Below are 17,407 nucleotides of genomic sequence, written 5' to 3' on the forward strand. Positions count from 1 at the left end.
ACACACGTACAAAATGAAAGATACGGAGCGCTCCTGAATAACTTTTTAATCGTTGGGTTTTGGGGAAAGTAGCAAGTCATGTCAAGTCAAAAGGCTCAAGTCCAAGTCAAGTCACAAGTCATGGATGTTAAAGTCGAAGTCGAGTTGCAAGTCTTTTTACATTTCGTCAAGTCGAGTCTAAAGTCATCAAATTCCTGACTCGAGTCCAAGTCATGTGACTCGAGTCCACACCTCTGGTAAGTAAACTGTTTAACTTGTTTATGTAACTCAATACTAAGGTGGAAAGTGGCTAAATTTGATAGTAAGATGTGTATTGAAAAACGATTTTTGTGCACTATTTTAATGAATGTTTGAGGATTTTAAATGGCTGCCGGTCGCATATTTCCACCAACAAAATAGTTTCAACACTCAGCAGTATTTGTTTGGTAATAATGCTGTATATTTGTGTAAAGCTAATGTTTACATATTGTGTACTACATTTCAGTTTGTTAATTGAATCTCACAGCTTATACATTGTCATTGTGTGTATTTTAGTTTTACAATAATAATAATAATAATAATAAATACAAATCCAGTGCAAGACAAGGCAAGATCAACAACAATAAAGAGCCTAAATGGATTCATCTGCTTTGGAACTTTATTAGAACGTCCTGGATTGGTTCTTAGCTGTCTGCCAAGCTGTATAACCTCAACACATTCAGTGAGGGCAGCACACTATCCATCCATTTTCTACCGCTTATTCCCTTTTGGGGTCGCGGGCGCCTATCTCAGCTACAATCGGGCGGAAGGCGGGGTACACCCTGGACAAGTCGCCACCTCATCGCAGGGCCAACACAGATAGACAACATTCAGCATGCGCTAATTTTTTGGGGAAGAGAGTTTGACCCGGCAGTAATTCATGGCATGCGCATACTATATGGCCTGTGGCAACTCAAGGAAATACGGTATGTCTGATTAGCACTCCACACAAGTCAATAACATCAACACAACTCACCTTTGCGTATTCACGCACAGTATAAAACATTTGGTGGATAAAAAGACTGAAAAAGAAGTGGAATAAAACACGTCCTAGAACAGACCTGGGCAAATGAAGGCCCGGTTGCCACATGCGGCCCGTTGAGCTTTTCAATCTGGCCCGCCGGACATCGCCAAATGTTTTTTTAGATCTTTAAGATGGAAAGTGTGGCTGCCAGTATGATGTGCAGTGACGTGTTCAAATGACCATAAGTCTTGAACTATACAACATTATCAATAGTTGGAATCTGCGCTTTTGCATGATATTTTAGTGACTAGTGTTGTCCAGATACCAATATTATTTTGATACTTTTCTAAATAAAGGGGACCAGAAAAAATTGCATTATTGGCTTTATTTTAATAAAAAATCTTAGTGTGTGGAGGACCGGTACTTTTCAGAGGCGGTATGGTACCGAATATGATTCATTAGCATCGCGGTGCTATACTAATACCCGTATACCGTACAACTCGACTCGTTACTATGGTAATTTACGTCACAGCACGTCAGACGAGGCACCAAGCAGGGTGGGTGGGGAGCGTTTCCACAGAGTGTTTCCAGAGCGGCCAGCCTGAAATGTGGGTGTCAGGGACAGACGTGGAATGAGATTTTTACAAGAAAGTTCTAAAGCTTAGTAATATATCACATATATCAGATCATATATATATATCAGACTTTTGTAGTTTTTTTTACCCTTCACATCTATATTTCGCTGTGTTGCATTTTTGTTGCATTTGGCTCGATTGTAAAATATGTCGATTGAGGGGGTTTGACGTTCATATATTCTCAAAATTCAGGGTTTTATCGTTCATAGAAAACAAATAAATTCCATAGCATTTTAAGGCGGTTTGTCATAACATTTTTAGCTTTCAATCAGACTTTATTGTGAGGTTTCGTATTAGTTTTCCTAAAAATAGATATACCGGCCATCAGACACTATTTTTCTCTAAATTTGGCCCCCCGAGTCAAAATAATTGCCCAGGCCTGTCCTGGAAAGTCGGAGAAAGTCGTACATGTATGGGTAGGGAACCTGTGGCTCTTTTGATGACTGCACCTGGCTCTCAGATAAATCTTAGCTGACGTTGCTTAACACGATAAGTAATGAATAATTTTGCCGGTAATCACAGTGTCAAAAATAACGTTCAAAATATTAAAACATTCTCATGCATTTGAATCCGTCCATCTGTTTCTATCGCACCTGTTCAAGAAGTCGCATTAATGGTAAGAAGTTATTTATTGGTTAGCTTCAGAATAACAATGTTATTAAAAAGAATAAGAGACTTATTATACTTTAAAAATGTTGGTCTTACTTTGAAATGCACGCATTTAGTTGTATTCAGTTTTAAAAAATATGATTTGGCTCTCACGGAAATACTTTTTAAAATATTTGGCTTCCATGGCTGTGTTGTCCTGAAGTCAAGTGTTAATATTATTTACATAATTACTTGAAAATATTTTTGTATTAGTAACTGCAATGCTTTAATTTGGAGCTAAATTTGTTTATATTTATAGTACGCTATAGTCGGTAAACAGCAGTTGGATGATGTTATTTACGCTAAATTACTTCCTGTGGGCTTCACGGTGGAAGAGGGGTTAGTGCGTCTGCCTCACAATACGAAGTTCCTGCAGTCCTGGGTTCAAATCCAGGCTCAGGATCTTTCTGTGTGGAGTTTGCATGTTCTCCCCGTGAATGTGTGGGTTCCCTCCGGGTACTCCGGCTTCCTCCCACTTCCAAAGACATGCACCTGGGGATAGTTTGATTGGCAACACTAAATTGGCCCTAGTGTGTGAATGTTGTCTGTCTATCTGTGTTGGCCCTGTGATGAGGTGGCGACTTGTCCAGGGTGTACCCCGCCTTCCGCCCGATTGTAGCTGAGATAGGCGCCAGCGCCCCCCGCGACCCCGAAAGGGAATAAGCGGTAGAAAATGGATGGATGGATGGATGGATGGTTGACTTCCGGTATTCGTTTGAAAGCAAGTCATACATGTTGCGGTCTTCTGTAGTACTTTCTGTTGCCATCCTACACAAAGCGAAGAAGCAATGCTGTAAGTCATGGGTGTCAAACTCTGGCCCGCGGGCCAAATTCGGCCCGCCGTGTAATTTAATTTGGCCCTTGAGGCAATATCAATTTAGCATCAGAGCTGGCCCGCCGGTGTTACAGCGTCGGTGCCGCTGTAACACCGCATTCACCGCTAATACTCATACTTGCCAACCCTCCTAATTTCCCAGTAGACTCCCGAAGTTCAGTGCCCCTCCCGAAAATCTCTCGGGGCAAGCATTCTCCCGAATTTCTACCAATTTCCACCTGGACACCTATATTGGGGACGTGCATTTAAGGCACTGCCTTTAGCGTTCTCTACAACCTGTCGTCACGTCCGCTTTTCCTCCATACTAACAGCGTGTCACATAATATTTGTGGCTTTTACACACACACACAAACACACACACACACACACACACACACACACACACACGCGCGCGCACGCGCACACACACGCACACACACGCACAAGTGAATGCAAGGCATACTTGGTCAACAGCCATACAGGTCACACTGAGGGTGGCCGTATAAGCAACTTTAGCACCGTTACAAATATGCGCCACACTGTGAACCCACACCAAACAAGAATGACAAACACATTTCGGGTGAACATCCGCACCGTAACACAACAGAACAAATACCCAGAACCCTTTGCAGCACTAACTCTTCCGGGAAACTTCCAGCAAACTGACCTTATTCATGCATTATCTCTTGCTACTTCAAGGCTTGAATGTTTGGTTCATTCATTATTGTTATTTTATTTTCAAATGTATTATTAACCTGTGGAAAAAAAATTGATATTTACCTCAGAAGATTGCAAATAGAAAAAAAGGCATAACATTTTTTAAATTTTATTCGTTATAAATAAATAAATGGGTTGTACTTGTATAGCGCTTTTCTACCTTCAAGGTACTCAAAGCGCTTTGACACTACTTCCACATTTACCCATTCACACACACTGATGGAGGGAGCTGCCATGCAAGGCGCCAACCAGCACCCATCAGGAGCAAGGGTGAAGTGTCTTGCTCACGACACAACGGACGTGACGAGGTTGGTTCTAGGTGGGATTCTAAACAGTGACCCTCGGGTTGCGCACGGCCACTCTCCCACGCCGTCCCTTGATATGCCATTGATATTTTTTATTATTATTATTATTTTAAACTGGATTTTGCATGTCACTAAAGTTATATAAGCCTTGCTTGTTCAATATTTAATGCAAAACTTGTTTGGGTCCCTATTAAAAGGTTAATTTGTTCAACCTTGGTCCGCGGCTTTGTTCCGTTTAAAATTTTGGCCCACTTTGTATTTGAGTTTGACACCCCTGCTGTAAGTTGTCTTTAATAATTTAACATGTAAGACACGTTAAACAAGTGTAATAGTGCAGATATGTTAAAATACAAATTGTCGAACTACATACAATAGTGTTCAAGTCCTTCAGGCGGACGGCTGTCTCCCTCTGCTGGACATTTTCAGACATTACCGTTACATTTTCATACGTCATTGTAGACAAATATGTAGAGAGGCAATAAGTGTGTTGTGTCTCTTTGTTCTTTTCAGTTTTTCACCATCTAGTCTATGAAGGATTGTCAAAAGTAAATAGTCAAGCTTACAACGACGTTCGCTTCATTGACTCCGGTTTGGCTTGGTGTTGAGTTGGCGTTTTTACACGTCTTATTACGAGAACACTAAATTGGCTCTCTCGGCCAAAAAGGTTCCCGACCCCTGATGCAGACGAATTACGGTGAGTTCAAGGACCGCAAAAAATTAGGACAAAACGGCGCTCACCAAATACTCAAATCAGTGATTGATTGATTGATACTTTTATTAGTAGATTGCACAGTACAGTACATATTCCGTACAATTGACCACTAAATGGTAACACCCGAATAAGTTTTTCAACTTGTTTAAGTCGGGGTCCACGTTAATCAATTAAAGCATGTTTAATACAATCAGTGTGCTTTATAACAATTAGGGAGGTTTGTGTCATGTTTGTCCTCCTGCAGAAACCATATTAAAACAAAAAATGTATTTTTTTTTTCCCATTTTTCATACATTTCTGAAAAAGCTCCAGAGAGCCACTAGGGCGGCGCTAAAGAGTCGCATCTAGTGTGAACAGGCGCCACTGTAAATCAGGGGTGCCCAAAGTGCGGCCGGGGGCCATTTGCGGCCCGCCACACATTCTGGAAATGAAAAAGAACATTAAAAAATTGGAATGAGGTGGAATCTATCAAGAAAAAATTGCAATTTTGACACAAAGCTGCCATGCAGGCTGTTTTTTTTCTTCTTTTGTCTTTATTTTACCATGTAAAAACCATCCTTACCATGAATTGATAACATGGACCCCCGACTTAAACAAGTTGAAAAACTTATTGGGGTGTTACCATTTAGTGGTCAATTGTACGGAATATGTACTGTACTGTGCAATCTACTAATAAAAGTTTCAATCAATCAATCATTTATTTTAAATTTTTTTGCCATTGCTTAAAAAAAAAGGACAAAATAATCCATGTTACAATAAATTATTTTCAAAGCTCCAATCAGTTCAAATATTTCACTTTAAAATGTTTTATGTGGTAAATATTGCACATAATGTGCAGTTGCCATATAAATACATAAACGTTTTCTTTAACACAAGAGCATAAAACAAAAAATAATAGTTTAAACGTAAAATCAACAAAGTGTTGAAAGTTAAAAAAAACAAAAAAAATAATAAAAATGTATCACTTTATGAGTGGGGCACCTTTTGGATCCCAAAGATATTTAGTGGTATTTTATTTATCTTTTCACTGTGATTACTCAAAAATAATAAATAATTACAATCAATGGTGTCCTGCATTATTGATCTTTGAGGGCTCTAATTACTAAATACTGCATATTTCAGTTTTACTATAAAAACAATTTTTTTTTTGGACAGAAAAGCCATAAAACCTTTATTTTTAAGTTGATATAGAGCAACGGTCACCAACCTTTTTGAAACCGAGAGCTACTTCATGGGTACTGATTAATGCGAAGGGCTACCAGTTTGATACACAAATAAATTGCCGGAAATAGCCAATTTACTCAATTTACCTTAAACTCTGTTATTATTAATAATTAATGATATTTATCTTTGTGGAAACACTGATCGTCTTAATGAATTCTCACAATAAATACATATTTTTGATGACATGTTTTAAATAGGTTAAAATCCAATTTGCACTTTGTTAGAATATATAACAAAGACAAATCATTATTCCTTCTAGATTTTCCAGAACAAAAATGTTCAAAGAAATTCAAAAGACTTTGAAATAAGATTTAAATTTGATTCTACAGATTTTCGAGATTTGCCAGAATATTTTTGGGGAATTTTAATTATAATAAGTTTGAAGAAGTATTTCACAAACATTATTCGTCGAAAAAAACAGAAGCTAAAATGAAGAATTAAATTAAAATGTATTTATTATCCTTTACAAAAAAAAATAAAAAATACTTGAACATTGAATTAAATTGTCAGGAAAGAAAAGGAAGGAATTTAAAAGGAAAAAAAGGTATATGTGTTTAAAAATCTTAAAATCATTTTTAGGGTTGTATTTTTTCTCTAAAATTGTCTTTCTGAAAGTTATAAGAACCAAAGTAAAAATTTTTAGATTACTAAATTACAATTTTAAATTTCCCGGGAGTTTCATCTTTAAAACGTCGTGTAATGATGACGAGTACGCAAGACGTCCTGGGTTTTTCGGAAATATGAGCGCTGCACACACACACACAGCTAAAAGTCGTCTGCTTTAAATCGCATAATTACACAGTATTTTGGACATCTGTGTTGCTGAATCTTTTACAATTTGTTCAATTAATATTGGAGAAGTCAAAGTAGAAAGATGGAGTTGGGAAGCTTTAGCCTTTAGCCACACAAACACACGGTGATTCCTTGTTTAAAATTCCCAGAGGTGAAACTTTACTATGGATCAGAGCGCGGTCAAGCGAACATGAATCACGACGAAATGTCAACCAGCAGGTTTCGGTGACAAAATTGTGGTTAAAAAGTCGCTTCTTATAGGAGAAAAGCTGAGCTTGTGCCGTCCATAAAGCTGCCGTCGACTCCCCTGAGACACTGGCGTCAAGACACCCGTGGACACACCCCTCCGACTATCAGGTACTGTTAAACTAGCTAAAACACTAGCAACACAATAGAAAGATAAGGGATTTCCCAGAATTATCCGACTAAATGTGTCTAAAAACATCGGAATCCGTCCCAATGCAATCCGGTTTTATTTTTTTTTTACTTTTGTATTTTTTTTCTAGTCCGTCGCTTTCAATATCCTCAAACACGAATCTTTCATCCTTGCTCAAATTAATGGGGAAATTGTCGTTTTCTCGGTCCGAATAGCACTTTTTGTTGGAGGCTCCCATTAACAACAATGTGAATATGTGAAGAGATATCAAACATGAGACGTCATCGTCTGCGACTTCCGGTAAAGGCAGGGCTTTTCTCTTAGCACCGAAAGTTGCAAACTTTATCGTGGATGTTCTCTACTAAATCCTTTCAGCAAAAAATATGGCAATATCTCGAAATGATCAAGTATGACACATAGAATGGACCTGCTATCCCCGTCTAAATAAGAAAATCTCATTTCAGTAGGCCTTTAAACAAGTGAAGACCAAGTCTTCAAAATATTTTGGGGGATTTTCAAATCCTATTTGAGTTTTGTCTCTTTTAGAATTAAAAATGTCAAGCAAAGCCAGACCAGCTTGCTAGTATATAGATCAAATTAAAAAAATAGAGGCAGCTCACTGGTAATTGCTGCTCTTTTGAGCTATTTTTAGAACAGGCCAGCGGGCGACTCATCTGGTCCTTACGGGCACCGCGTTGGTGACCCCTGCTGTAGAGATTTACTATAAATAAAATAAAAATAATAATCAAAATTTGACTCATTTTTAACATTTTAATAACTGAGACCCTTTAAACCCATCCATCCATCTCCCTCCGCTTATCCGAGGTCGGGCCGCGGGGGCAACAGCCTAAGCAGGGAAACCCAGACTTCCCTCTCCCCAGCCACTTCGTCTAGCTCTTCCCGGGGGATCCCGAGGCGTTCCCAGGCCAGCCGGGAGACATAGTCTTCCCAACTTGTCCTGGGTCTTCCCCGTGGCTTCCTACCGGTTGGACGTGCCCTAAACACCTCCCTAGGGAGGCGTTCGGGTGGCATCCTGACCAGATGCCCGAACCACCTCATCTGGCTTCTCTCGATGTGGAGGAGCAGCGGCTTTACTTTGAGTTCCTCCCGGATGGCAGAGCTTCTCACCCTATCTCTAAGGGAGAGACCCAAACTCATTTCGGCCGCTTGTACCCGTGATCTTATCCTTTCGGTCATGACCCAAAGCTCATGACCATAGGTGAGGATGGGAACGTAGATCGACCGGTAAATTGAGAGCTTTGCCTTCCGGCTCAGCTCCTTCTTCACCACAACGGATCGGTACAACGTCCGCATTACTGAAGACGCCGCACCGATCCGCCTGTCGATCTCACGATCCACTCTTCCCTCACTCGTGAACAAGACTCCTAGGTACTTGAACTCCTCCACTTGGGGCAGGGTCTCCTCCCCAACCCGGAGATGGCATTCCACCCTTTTCCGGGCGAGAACCATGGACTCTAGCAGGTACTATTTATAATGTGTGTTTCAGGGAGAAGTTACTAGCAGGTACTATTTATAATGTGTGTTTCAGGGAGCAGTTACTAGCAGGTACTATTTATAATGTGTGTTTCAGGGAGCAGTTACTAGCAGGTACTATTTATAATTTGTGTTTCAGGGAGCAGTTACTAGCAGGTACTATTTATATTGTGTGTTTCAGGGAGCAGTTACTAGCAGGTACTATTTATAATGTGTGTTTCAGGGAGAAGTTACTAGCAGGTACTATTCATAATGTGTGTTTCAGAGAGGAGGTACGTGCTGATACTATTTACAGTACTGTATGTGTGTTTCAGGGAGCAGTTACGAGCAGGTACTATGTATCACGTGTGTTTCAGGGAGCAGTTACTAGTAGGTACTATTTATCATGTGTGTTTCAGGGAGAAGTTACTAACAGGTACTATTTATCACGTGTGTTTCAGGGAGCAGTTACTAGCAGGTACTATTTATAAAATGTGTTTCAGGGAGCAGGTACTAGCAGGTACTATTTATCCTGTGTGTTTCAGGGAGAAGTTACTAGCAAGTACTATTTAACATACATTGAACTTTCACAGTATCATGTTAGACCCGCTCGACATCCATTGCTTTCGGTCCCCTAGAGGGGGGGGGGGGTTGCCCACATCTGAGGTCCTCTCCAAGGTTTCTCATAGTCAGCATTGTCACTGGCGTCCCACTGAATGTGAATTCTCTCTCCCTGCCCACTGGGTGTGAGTTTTCCTTGCCCTTTTGTGGGTTCTTCCGAGGATGTTGTAGTCGTAATGATTTGTGCAGTCCTTTGAGACATTTGTGATTTGGGGATATATAAATAAACATTGATTGATTGATTGATGGACTCGGACTTTTTAAAAATCAATGTATTTTGTTATGAAAATGAAAAATATCAAACTAGCCGCCGCATGCTTTAATTTTCCCATGTGTGGCCCTCAGTGGAAAAAGTTTGGACACCCCTGCTGTAAATAAATCAACATGGATATGTTGGAAATGCTGCCTCATATTTACTGTTCTTACCTGAGAAGACACGATGGACGTGAAGTTAATGCAGGAGTTGCCCAAAAAGTGTCCTTGACGTCGGGATTTATTCCTTTTCCACCAAATGTTCACTCGTCTTCTTTTCTCAACACATCCACTTTATTGTTTCCTTTCCCCCAAAATAATAGCCTTCGGGTCTTTTCCAGAAAATGGAGGTTTTGACAGTGGGTGAATATCCCTTTAAATAACTGGAAACGCTAACAAAAAAAAACCCAACAACAAACCTGACAAAGAGAAATAAAACAAGTTGTGCTGGAACAGAAAGAACCGCGTGATCTCCAGCCTGATTGCTAATTCCCTGCACCTGTGCTCCCGCCAGCAGCGTTATACCGCCCCCCCGTGGACGCCTGGCGTCATAACATGCAAGTCAACAGTGGCTCATGAACAACCAGATTGTAAATTGTCTTTATTGAAGGAAAAAAAAAAAGTAATTAGCCGTAAATGAAGAGGATTTTTGGAGCCCATTGCAGTCCCCAAAATCAGCATTTGTGGAACCAAGTTAATATTTTGTGTTTTGCGGCGAAACGTCAGATCAAACGTTTTGCAAGTGACGCCCACATCCGGGGACTTGCAAAACAGCTTTTTGCATTTTAGCATCAACAATCCGTTTAAAGTGCAGAAATGGGCTACTACGAGTAGGCAGGAACAAGCATTGACCCATCCATCCATCCATTTTTCTACCGCTTGTCCCTTTTGGGGTCGCTGGAGCCTATCTCAGCTGCATTCGGGCGGAAGGCGGTGTACACCCTGGACAAGTCGCTATATGCATTGACCAGTCTTTGTCATTTCTACCAAGCAGGATCAAGATCTAAGTTTGTTATTGTTATTGTAATTAAATGACTATATTTTTTATTTACATTTTATTTTAAAGATATGATGACTTTATACGATTTTTCTTTAATTTAATTTTGGTAATTTAATTACTTTATGTTTATAATTCTTATAATTTTCTTTTGGTAATTTAAAAACTATATTTCTTTTTTTACATTTAGTTTTGGTAATTTAATGAATTTATAGTTATCTTTTTTAATGATGATTTAAAGACTTTTTATGTTTTAATCTGACTATTTAATGACTATATATTTTTTATTTGCATTTTATTTTGATAATTTGATGACTTTATACGATTTTTCTTTAATTTAATTTTGGTAATTTAATTACTTAATATTTATAATTCTTAACATTTTCTTTTGGTCATTTAAAAACTGTATATTTCTTTTTTTACATTTAGTTTTGGTAATTTAATAACTTTATAGTTATCTTTTTTTAATGATGATTTAATGACTTTTATGTTTTAGTTTGACTATTTATTGACTATAAATTTTTTATCTACATTTTATTTTGATAGTTTGATGAATTTATACGAACTTTTCTTTATTTTGTTTTTGGTAATTTAAAGACTTTATAGTTATCCTTTTTAATGATGATTTAATGACTATGTTTTTGTTTGACTATTTAATGGCCATATATTTTTTTAATTTATATTTTATTTTGATAATTTGTTGACTTTATATTATCTTTAATTTTATTTTGGTAACTTAATGACTTTATAGTTATCTTTTTTACTGATGATTTAATGACTTTTTATGTTTTAGTTTGACTATTCAATGACTATATATTTTCTATTTAAATTTTATTTTGGTAATTTATGACTTTATAGTAATCTGTTTTAGTGAGGATTTAATGACTTTTTATGTTTTAATTTGACTAATTAATGACTATATATATATTTTTATTTACATTTTATTTTGATAATTTGATGACTTTACACGATCTTTTCTTTAATTTTATTTTGCTAATTTAACTTTATAGTTATCTTTTTTAATAATTATTAGACTATTTAATGACTATATATTTTTTATGTACAGTTTTTTTTGATGATTTGATGACTTTATACGATCTTTTCTTTAATTTTATTTAGGTAAGTTAATGACTTTATAGTTATCTTTTTTAATGATGATTTAATGACTTTTTATGTTTTAATTTGACTATATTTTTTTTAATTTACATTTTATTTGATGACTTTATACAATCTTTTCTATAATCTTATTTTGGTAAATTAATCACTTTATATTTATGATTCTTACATTTTCTTTTGACAATTTAAAAACTGTATATCTATCTTGTTTTTACATTTAGTTTTGGTAATTCAATCACTTTATATATTTATATTTTTTCCATTTTCTTTTGGTGATTTAAAAACTATATATCTATCTTTTTTTATATTTGGTTTTGGTAATTTAATTACTTTATTGTTGGCTTTTAATGGTAATTTAATGACTTTATTTCCATCTTTCTTTACATTTTGTTATGGTAATTTAATGACTTTATATATTTTTAAAGGTAATTTAATAACTTTATGTTCGTCTTTTTTATGTTTTAATTTGACAATTTAATGACTTTGTTATTTTGTGGAGCCACGTTATTAACATTTCCTGTTTTGGGGCGAACCGTCGGAGCAAACTTTGTCGCCTTACTACGCCCACATTTTATAGCGTAGGAAAAAAATGTGTTCACAATTTATCATGGCGTCAATGTGTATTATGTGTAATTTTAACTAGGACTCGTTCGGTCCAAGTTCTTAGGAGGAGTTTGTTCAAGTAGGACCCATTATTGCTGAAAAATGGCCAAAAAAACATCAGCGCTAAGTTCGGCGACATACCACGCCCACATCTTATGGCGTGCGAAAAATTTGTTGTCAATTTATCATCGCCCTAATGTGTAGTTGCGTCTCATTTGGCCTAAGTCCCTCGGAGAAGATCGTTAAAGTATGACCCCTTTTTTTTTTGCCGAAAACCAAGATGGCCGACTTCCTGTTCCTTATCATGTATGGTTTCCTCAGACATTTACGTGCGTCCCGCCATGATAGATGTCCCCTGCCATTTTTGTGTCGATACAAGATGGTGGTTGGAGGGATTCATATTTTTTTATAATTCTAAAGGTGGCGCTAAAGAGCCAGTTTGGGAATTTCCTTTTTGGGACCCCCAAAATAATAAAAGATTTCGCTATACCTGACACGCCTGCAAAATATTGTGACTTTTCGTGCCTGTTAAGGGCCTGAAAAAGGCGTCCGAACGTGCAGAGGCAAACAGCAATTTATATTGGGCCGCTTGCTGCTCCGCTGAACGGGTCTTAATGAAAGCGGTTTCTTAAGAATTGGGAAATGACAACATATCAGGCACGTAATAGCTCGTCATGTCTCATGGCATCAAAATTATTTTGGAGCCTGGGGCGTCTCTTTGACGTGTTAAATGCGCCTCACATATTTGAGGTCGGGACAAGAGTCAGAAAAATTCCGTTGAATCTACTGCAGATGTGTGACCTTTTGTCTCCTACTTCCTGCCAGGAATCTGAGCTACCGTTTTGAGTCCTGTTCCAGCGGCTGACGCCACGTCGATCCTCATCATCACGCCGTCTCTTTTTCAAAACCTCTGAAGGTGTCAAAAGAGAAGGAAATGGATTGAAAAAAAAGAACAGACATTTTTATTTGGCATTTCCTGCAAAGAAGTGGTAAAAATCCTAACAACCACACGTGTACAGTACTTACATGACACACACCAGGAAATATCAACAATGTTCTTTTTGAAGGAACGCAAACAAGAGGCCTGAGCCAGCAGGGGGCGCCGGTGTCCCTGCACGATTGTAACTGTAGAACCTAATTCTGTTCTGGCGCCAGCAGGCAAATTCAAAAAAGGTCATTAAAATGAAATGAAAAAGCGAAGAAAATGGCCGACACCAAAGATTCAGTGTTTAAACGCGTTTCCAAAAAAGCGAAAGAAGAAAAAAAAAAAGGCACAGCAGATCGCTAACCTTTGAGCTCCCGTCAACAGTCGGCCAGCAGGTGTTGTGTATTTACAAACAGTGCCACAGGGCCGGGAGGGGGCGGGGCTTGACAGCAGTTGTTGCGGAACCCCGTGACGAGCACGCCGAGCAGGAAGTGTGAAACGGGCGTGAGAAAATATCTTAAATAACAAAATATATATAAATATGTACACTTCTCCATGGAGGACCAAACACCACGTCAACACCACGACCGGGAAACTTTTACAAAAACAGAAAAACAACATTCATTCAAAAGTCTGTGTGTGCGTGTGTGTGTGTGTGTGTGTGTGTGTCCCTGTTGGTCTCAGATCAGCTGCTGGTCTCTTGAGTGGACAATAATGGTCCTGCTGATCTTCCACTTCTTCACTGCAAACACAAATGCATCGTCTTTGGTCACGCGATGCCTTCAGGGTCCTGGCGAGCGTGCGACATCACAGTGTCTTTTGGCAATTAACATGAGTGAAATATTTACTTATCATTATTCATTTGGACAGATTTAGAATTGTGTTTTGAATCTCACATCGTTATTCCCCTCAAAATGTGACTTTTAATATGATGATGTTATTCTGGAAAAATGATGGGAATTTTTCAACAAACGTAAATATTTTTAAACCGATATTAAAAAATATTAAAACATTTTTGGTAACAATGTAATGCAACTGTCTTCTCATCGAATTAGAACCATGATAAAATTAAATAAAAATCAATTTATTTTACTCTTTCTTTAAAATGGTAATGTAATGAACTTATATTGATCTTTTTTTTTTACATTTTGTTTTGATAATTTAATGAATTTATAATTTGATTTTTAATGGTAATTTAAAGACTTTATATTAATATTTTTTATGGTAATTTAATGATTTTATATTCATCTTTTTTACATGTTATGGTAATTTAATGACTTCATTTTTGTATTTGTCTTTTTTTATGTTTTAATTTGACTATTTAGTGACTTTCTATTTTTATTTACATTTTATTTTGATAACTTAATGACTTTATACAATACTTTCTTAAAAATGTATTTTGGTAGTTTAATTACTTTGTATTTATCTTTTTTCTTTTGGTAATTTAAAAACTGTGTATCTTTTACTTTACATTTTATTTTGGTAATGTAATGACTTTATAGTTATCTTTTTATGGTGATTTAGCGACTTTATATTTATGGTGTTTTTATATTTAATTTTGATAATTTATTTACTTCCTTTTACATGGTAATTTAATGACTTTATAGTCTAGTCTTTTTTTTAAACATTTTTGATAATTTGACTTCATCATTTTTTTATGTTATTTTGGTGATTTAATAATTTTATAGTTTTCTTTTTTTACATTTTATTTAGGTAATTTAGGGACTTTATAGCTAGCTTTTTTACATGTTATTTGAGTAATTTAATGACTTTATATATTATTTTTCTCAAAAATTATTTTTTGTAACATGTTATAAGATTACATCTTTTCTCTTGTAATGAATAGTTTTTACTCGTTCATGCATCACATTTTAGTATTATTATAATTATTTTGACTATAACTTTTATTTTATATGGTGAAAACAAAGTGAGCACAAATATTTAGAAATTAGAAGTGATAAGACATATCATAATAAAATAGAAATATTATAATATGAAAAAAAGTGTCCGCGTACTTGCTGGCTTGGACCATTTTTGTCCCCGTTGACGGCCTTTAGGAGCACGACGTCCTCGCTCTTCGCTTCGGTCTTTGCCTCGCTCTTCATCTCCACCACGATGTCGTCTTTGGCGGTCTTCTCTTTGGAGCTGAAGGAGGGAAGGAAGTTTCTAGGAAAACAGCGTGGAAAAAAAGACAAGAAAAGAAAGACGGCCGACGCTCACATGTCCTGCTTCCCCGAGCGTCCACAGGGGATCTTTCCCTTCTTGTGCAGGAAGTAGAGGACGCTGCCCAGGGTGGCGAGCAGCAGCAGACACAAGATGATCACGACGATGATCACGCCGTTTCCTTCTGCTATGCAAACACACAAAAGTGCAATCGATCAATGAACTGACGTATTGATTATCATTTTTATTATTATTATCATCCCTCGTTTGAACACTAACTAGCAAAATGGCGCTGCAGAAGAAAATGAAATAATATTTACTGTGTGCGTGTGTATTTATATACATATATATATATATACTGTATATACATATATAGTATATGTATGTATATATAATTATATGTATAAATGTATGTATATAAATAAATATATATATACACACATATTTACTGTGTGTGTGTGTATATATATATATATATATATATACAAACACACATATATATTTACTGTATATAAATGTATATATATATCAATACATATCCATATATATATGTATATATATATATACATACATATATATACACACATATATATATACATATATATACACACACATATTTACTGTATATAAATGTATATATATATCAATACATATCCATATATACATATATATGTATATATAGAAATACCGAACAATTCCACAAACTTAATGGCTGGCTCGCATCGTGGTCACTCCGTGATCACGTACGACCGCCAGACACTTCTGGATGTGGACACATCGGGCCGTTTTGGACCGATAGACACTTGCGTGCTAGACTTGCTAACTAGCACGGGAATACTTCGGCGGCTACATCCAGCGGCCTGTGAAGCAGGGGAGTCTAGTAGCAGCGGGGGCCGTCTACGGAGCAGACGCCAGCGGTGTGATCGGAAACGCGGATGCCGAGCGGGGCTAAAAACAAAGCAGAAGGCTAATCCCCACAGAACACCACTTTCCTCCATCCCGAAGACGGATTTAGATGGAAAATGCGAGACTACTGGTCTGGGTAAGGAGTCAGTTAAATTAGAACAAGTTTTTTCTGCTTTGAGTGTTTCAGAGTTGGACATGTGTGTTACTGAGGTGGCTAACTATGATGCGTGCAGTTTATCAAAGCAACAAACAAACAATCGGAAAATCCCCGTTACTGAGGTGGCTAACCATGATGCGTGCAGTTTATCAAAGCAACAATCAAACAATCGGAAAATTCCTGTCGTATCAATTCCTAGATATGGTCGTAACTATACTAAATGCACTGGGCATAATAAACACAACATTATTAATATTGCTACTACGGATAATTTGATCAAAAACTCCCTAAAACAGCCCACTACCTATAATATAGGTTTTTTAAACATAAGATCATTGTCTCCTAAAACGTTGTTAGTTAATGATATTATCAGAGACAACAATCTTAACGTCATCGGTCTCAGCGAAACCTGGCTTAAACCAAACGACTTTTTTGCGCTAAATGAGGCATGTCCTCCTAACTTTACACATGCGCATATTGCCCGTCCGCTCAAAAGGGGTGGGGGGGTTGCACTAATATACAACGAAAACTTTAACCTTAGTCCTAACATAAATAATAAATATAAATCGTTTGAGGTGCTTACTATGAGGTCTGTCACACCGCTGCCTCTACACCTGGCTGTTATCTACCACCCCCCAGGGCCCTATTCGGACTTTATTAATGAATTCTCAGAGTTCGTTGCTGATCTAGTGACACACGCCGATAATATAATCATAATGGGGGACTTTAATATCCATATGAATACCCCATCGGACCCACCGTGCGTAGCGCTCCAGACTGTAATTGATAGCTGTGGTCTCACACAAATAATAAATGAACCCACGCATCGCAACGGTAATACGATAGACCTAGTGCTTGTCAGGGGCATCAACGTTTCCAAAGTTACGATACTCCCGTATACTAAAGTATTGTCTGATCATTACCTTATAAAATTCGAGGTTCAGACGCATGTTCGTCAAACTAATAATAATAATAACTGCTATAGCAGC

At 37.2% G+C, this 17,407-nt stretch overlaps 2 protein-coding genes across 5 annotated transcripts in view; both read right to left on the reverse strand.

The window, feature by feature from the left end:
- Positions 1 to 10,048, reverse strand: part of lrwd1 (leucine-rich repeats and WD repeat domain containing 1) — a 99,929-nt gene extending 89,881 nt beyond the window's left edge. The window contains exon 1 of the mRNA XM_061899008.1: positions 9,726 to 10,048. The gene's annotated coding sequence lies outside the window, so the exon portion shown is untranslated. The remainder of the gene's footprint in view (positions 1 to 9,725) is intronic.
- A 3,158-nt stretch (positions 10,049 to 13,206) lies between these two features.
- Positions 13,207 to 17,407, reverse strand: part of mcama (melanoma cell adhesion molecule a) — a 153,902-nt gene continuing 149,701 nt past the window's right edge. For 3 of the 4 annotated variants that reach the window (XM_061899010.1, XM_061899012.1, XM_061899013.1), the window contains exons 14-16: positions 15,413 to 15,542; positions 15,208 to 15,337; positions 13,207 to 13,934 (exon numbers count right to left, since the gene is read on the reverse strand). In XM_061899010.1, coding sequence (XP_061754994.1) covers positions 13,932 to 13,934; positions 15,208 to 15,337; positions 15,413 to 15,542 — 263 coding nt within the window. In that variant the 3' untranslated portion in view covers positions 13,207 to 13,931. The remainder of the gene's footprint in view (positions 13,935 to 15,207; positions 15,338 to 15,412; positions 15,543 to 17,407) is intronic. The other variant, XM_061899011.1, reaches the window with a different exon arrangement.

This window comes from Nerophis ophidion, linkage group LG04 (assembly GCF_033978795.1).
Source record: "Nerophis ophidion isolate RoL-2023_Sa linkage group LG04, RoL_Noph_v1.0, whole genome shotgun sequence".
Classification (NCBI taxonomy): Eukaryota; Metazoa; Chordata; class Actinopteri; order Syngnathiformes; family Syngnathidae; genus Nerophis; species Nerophis ophidion.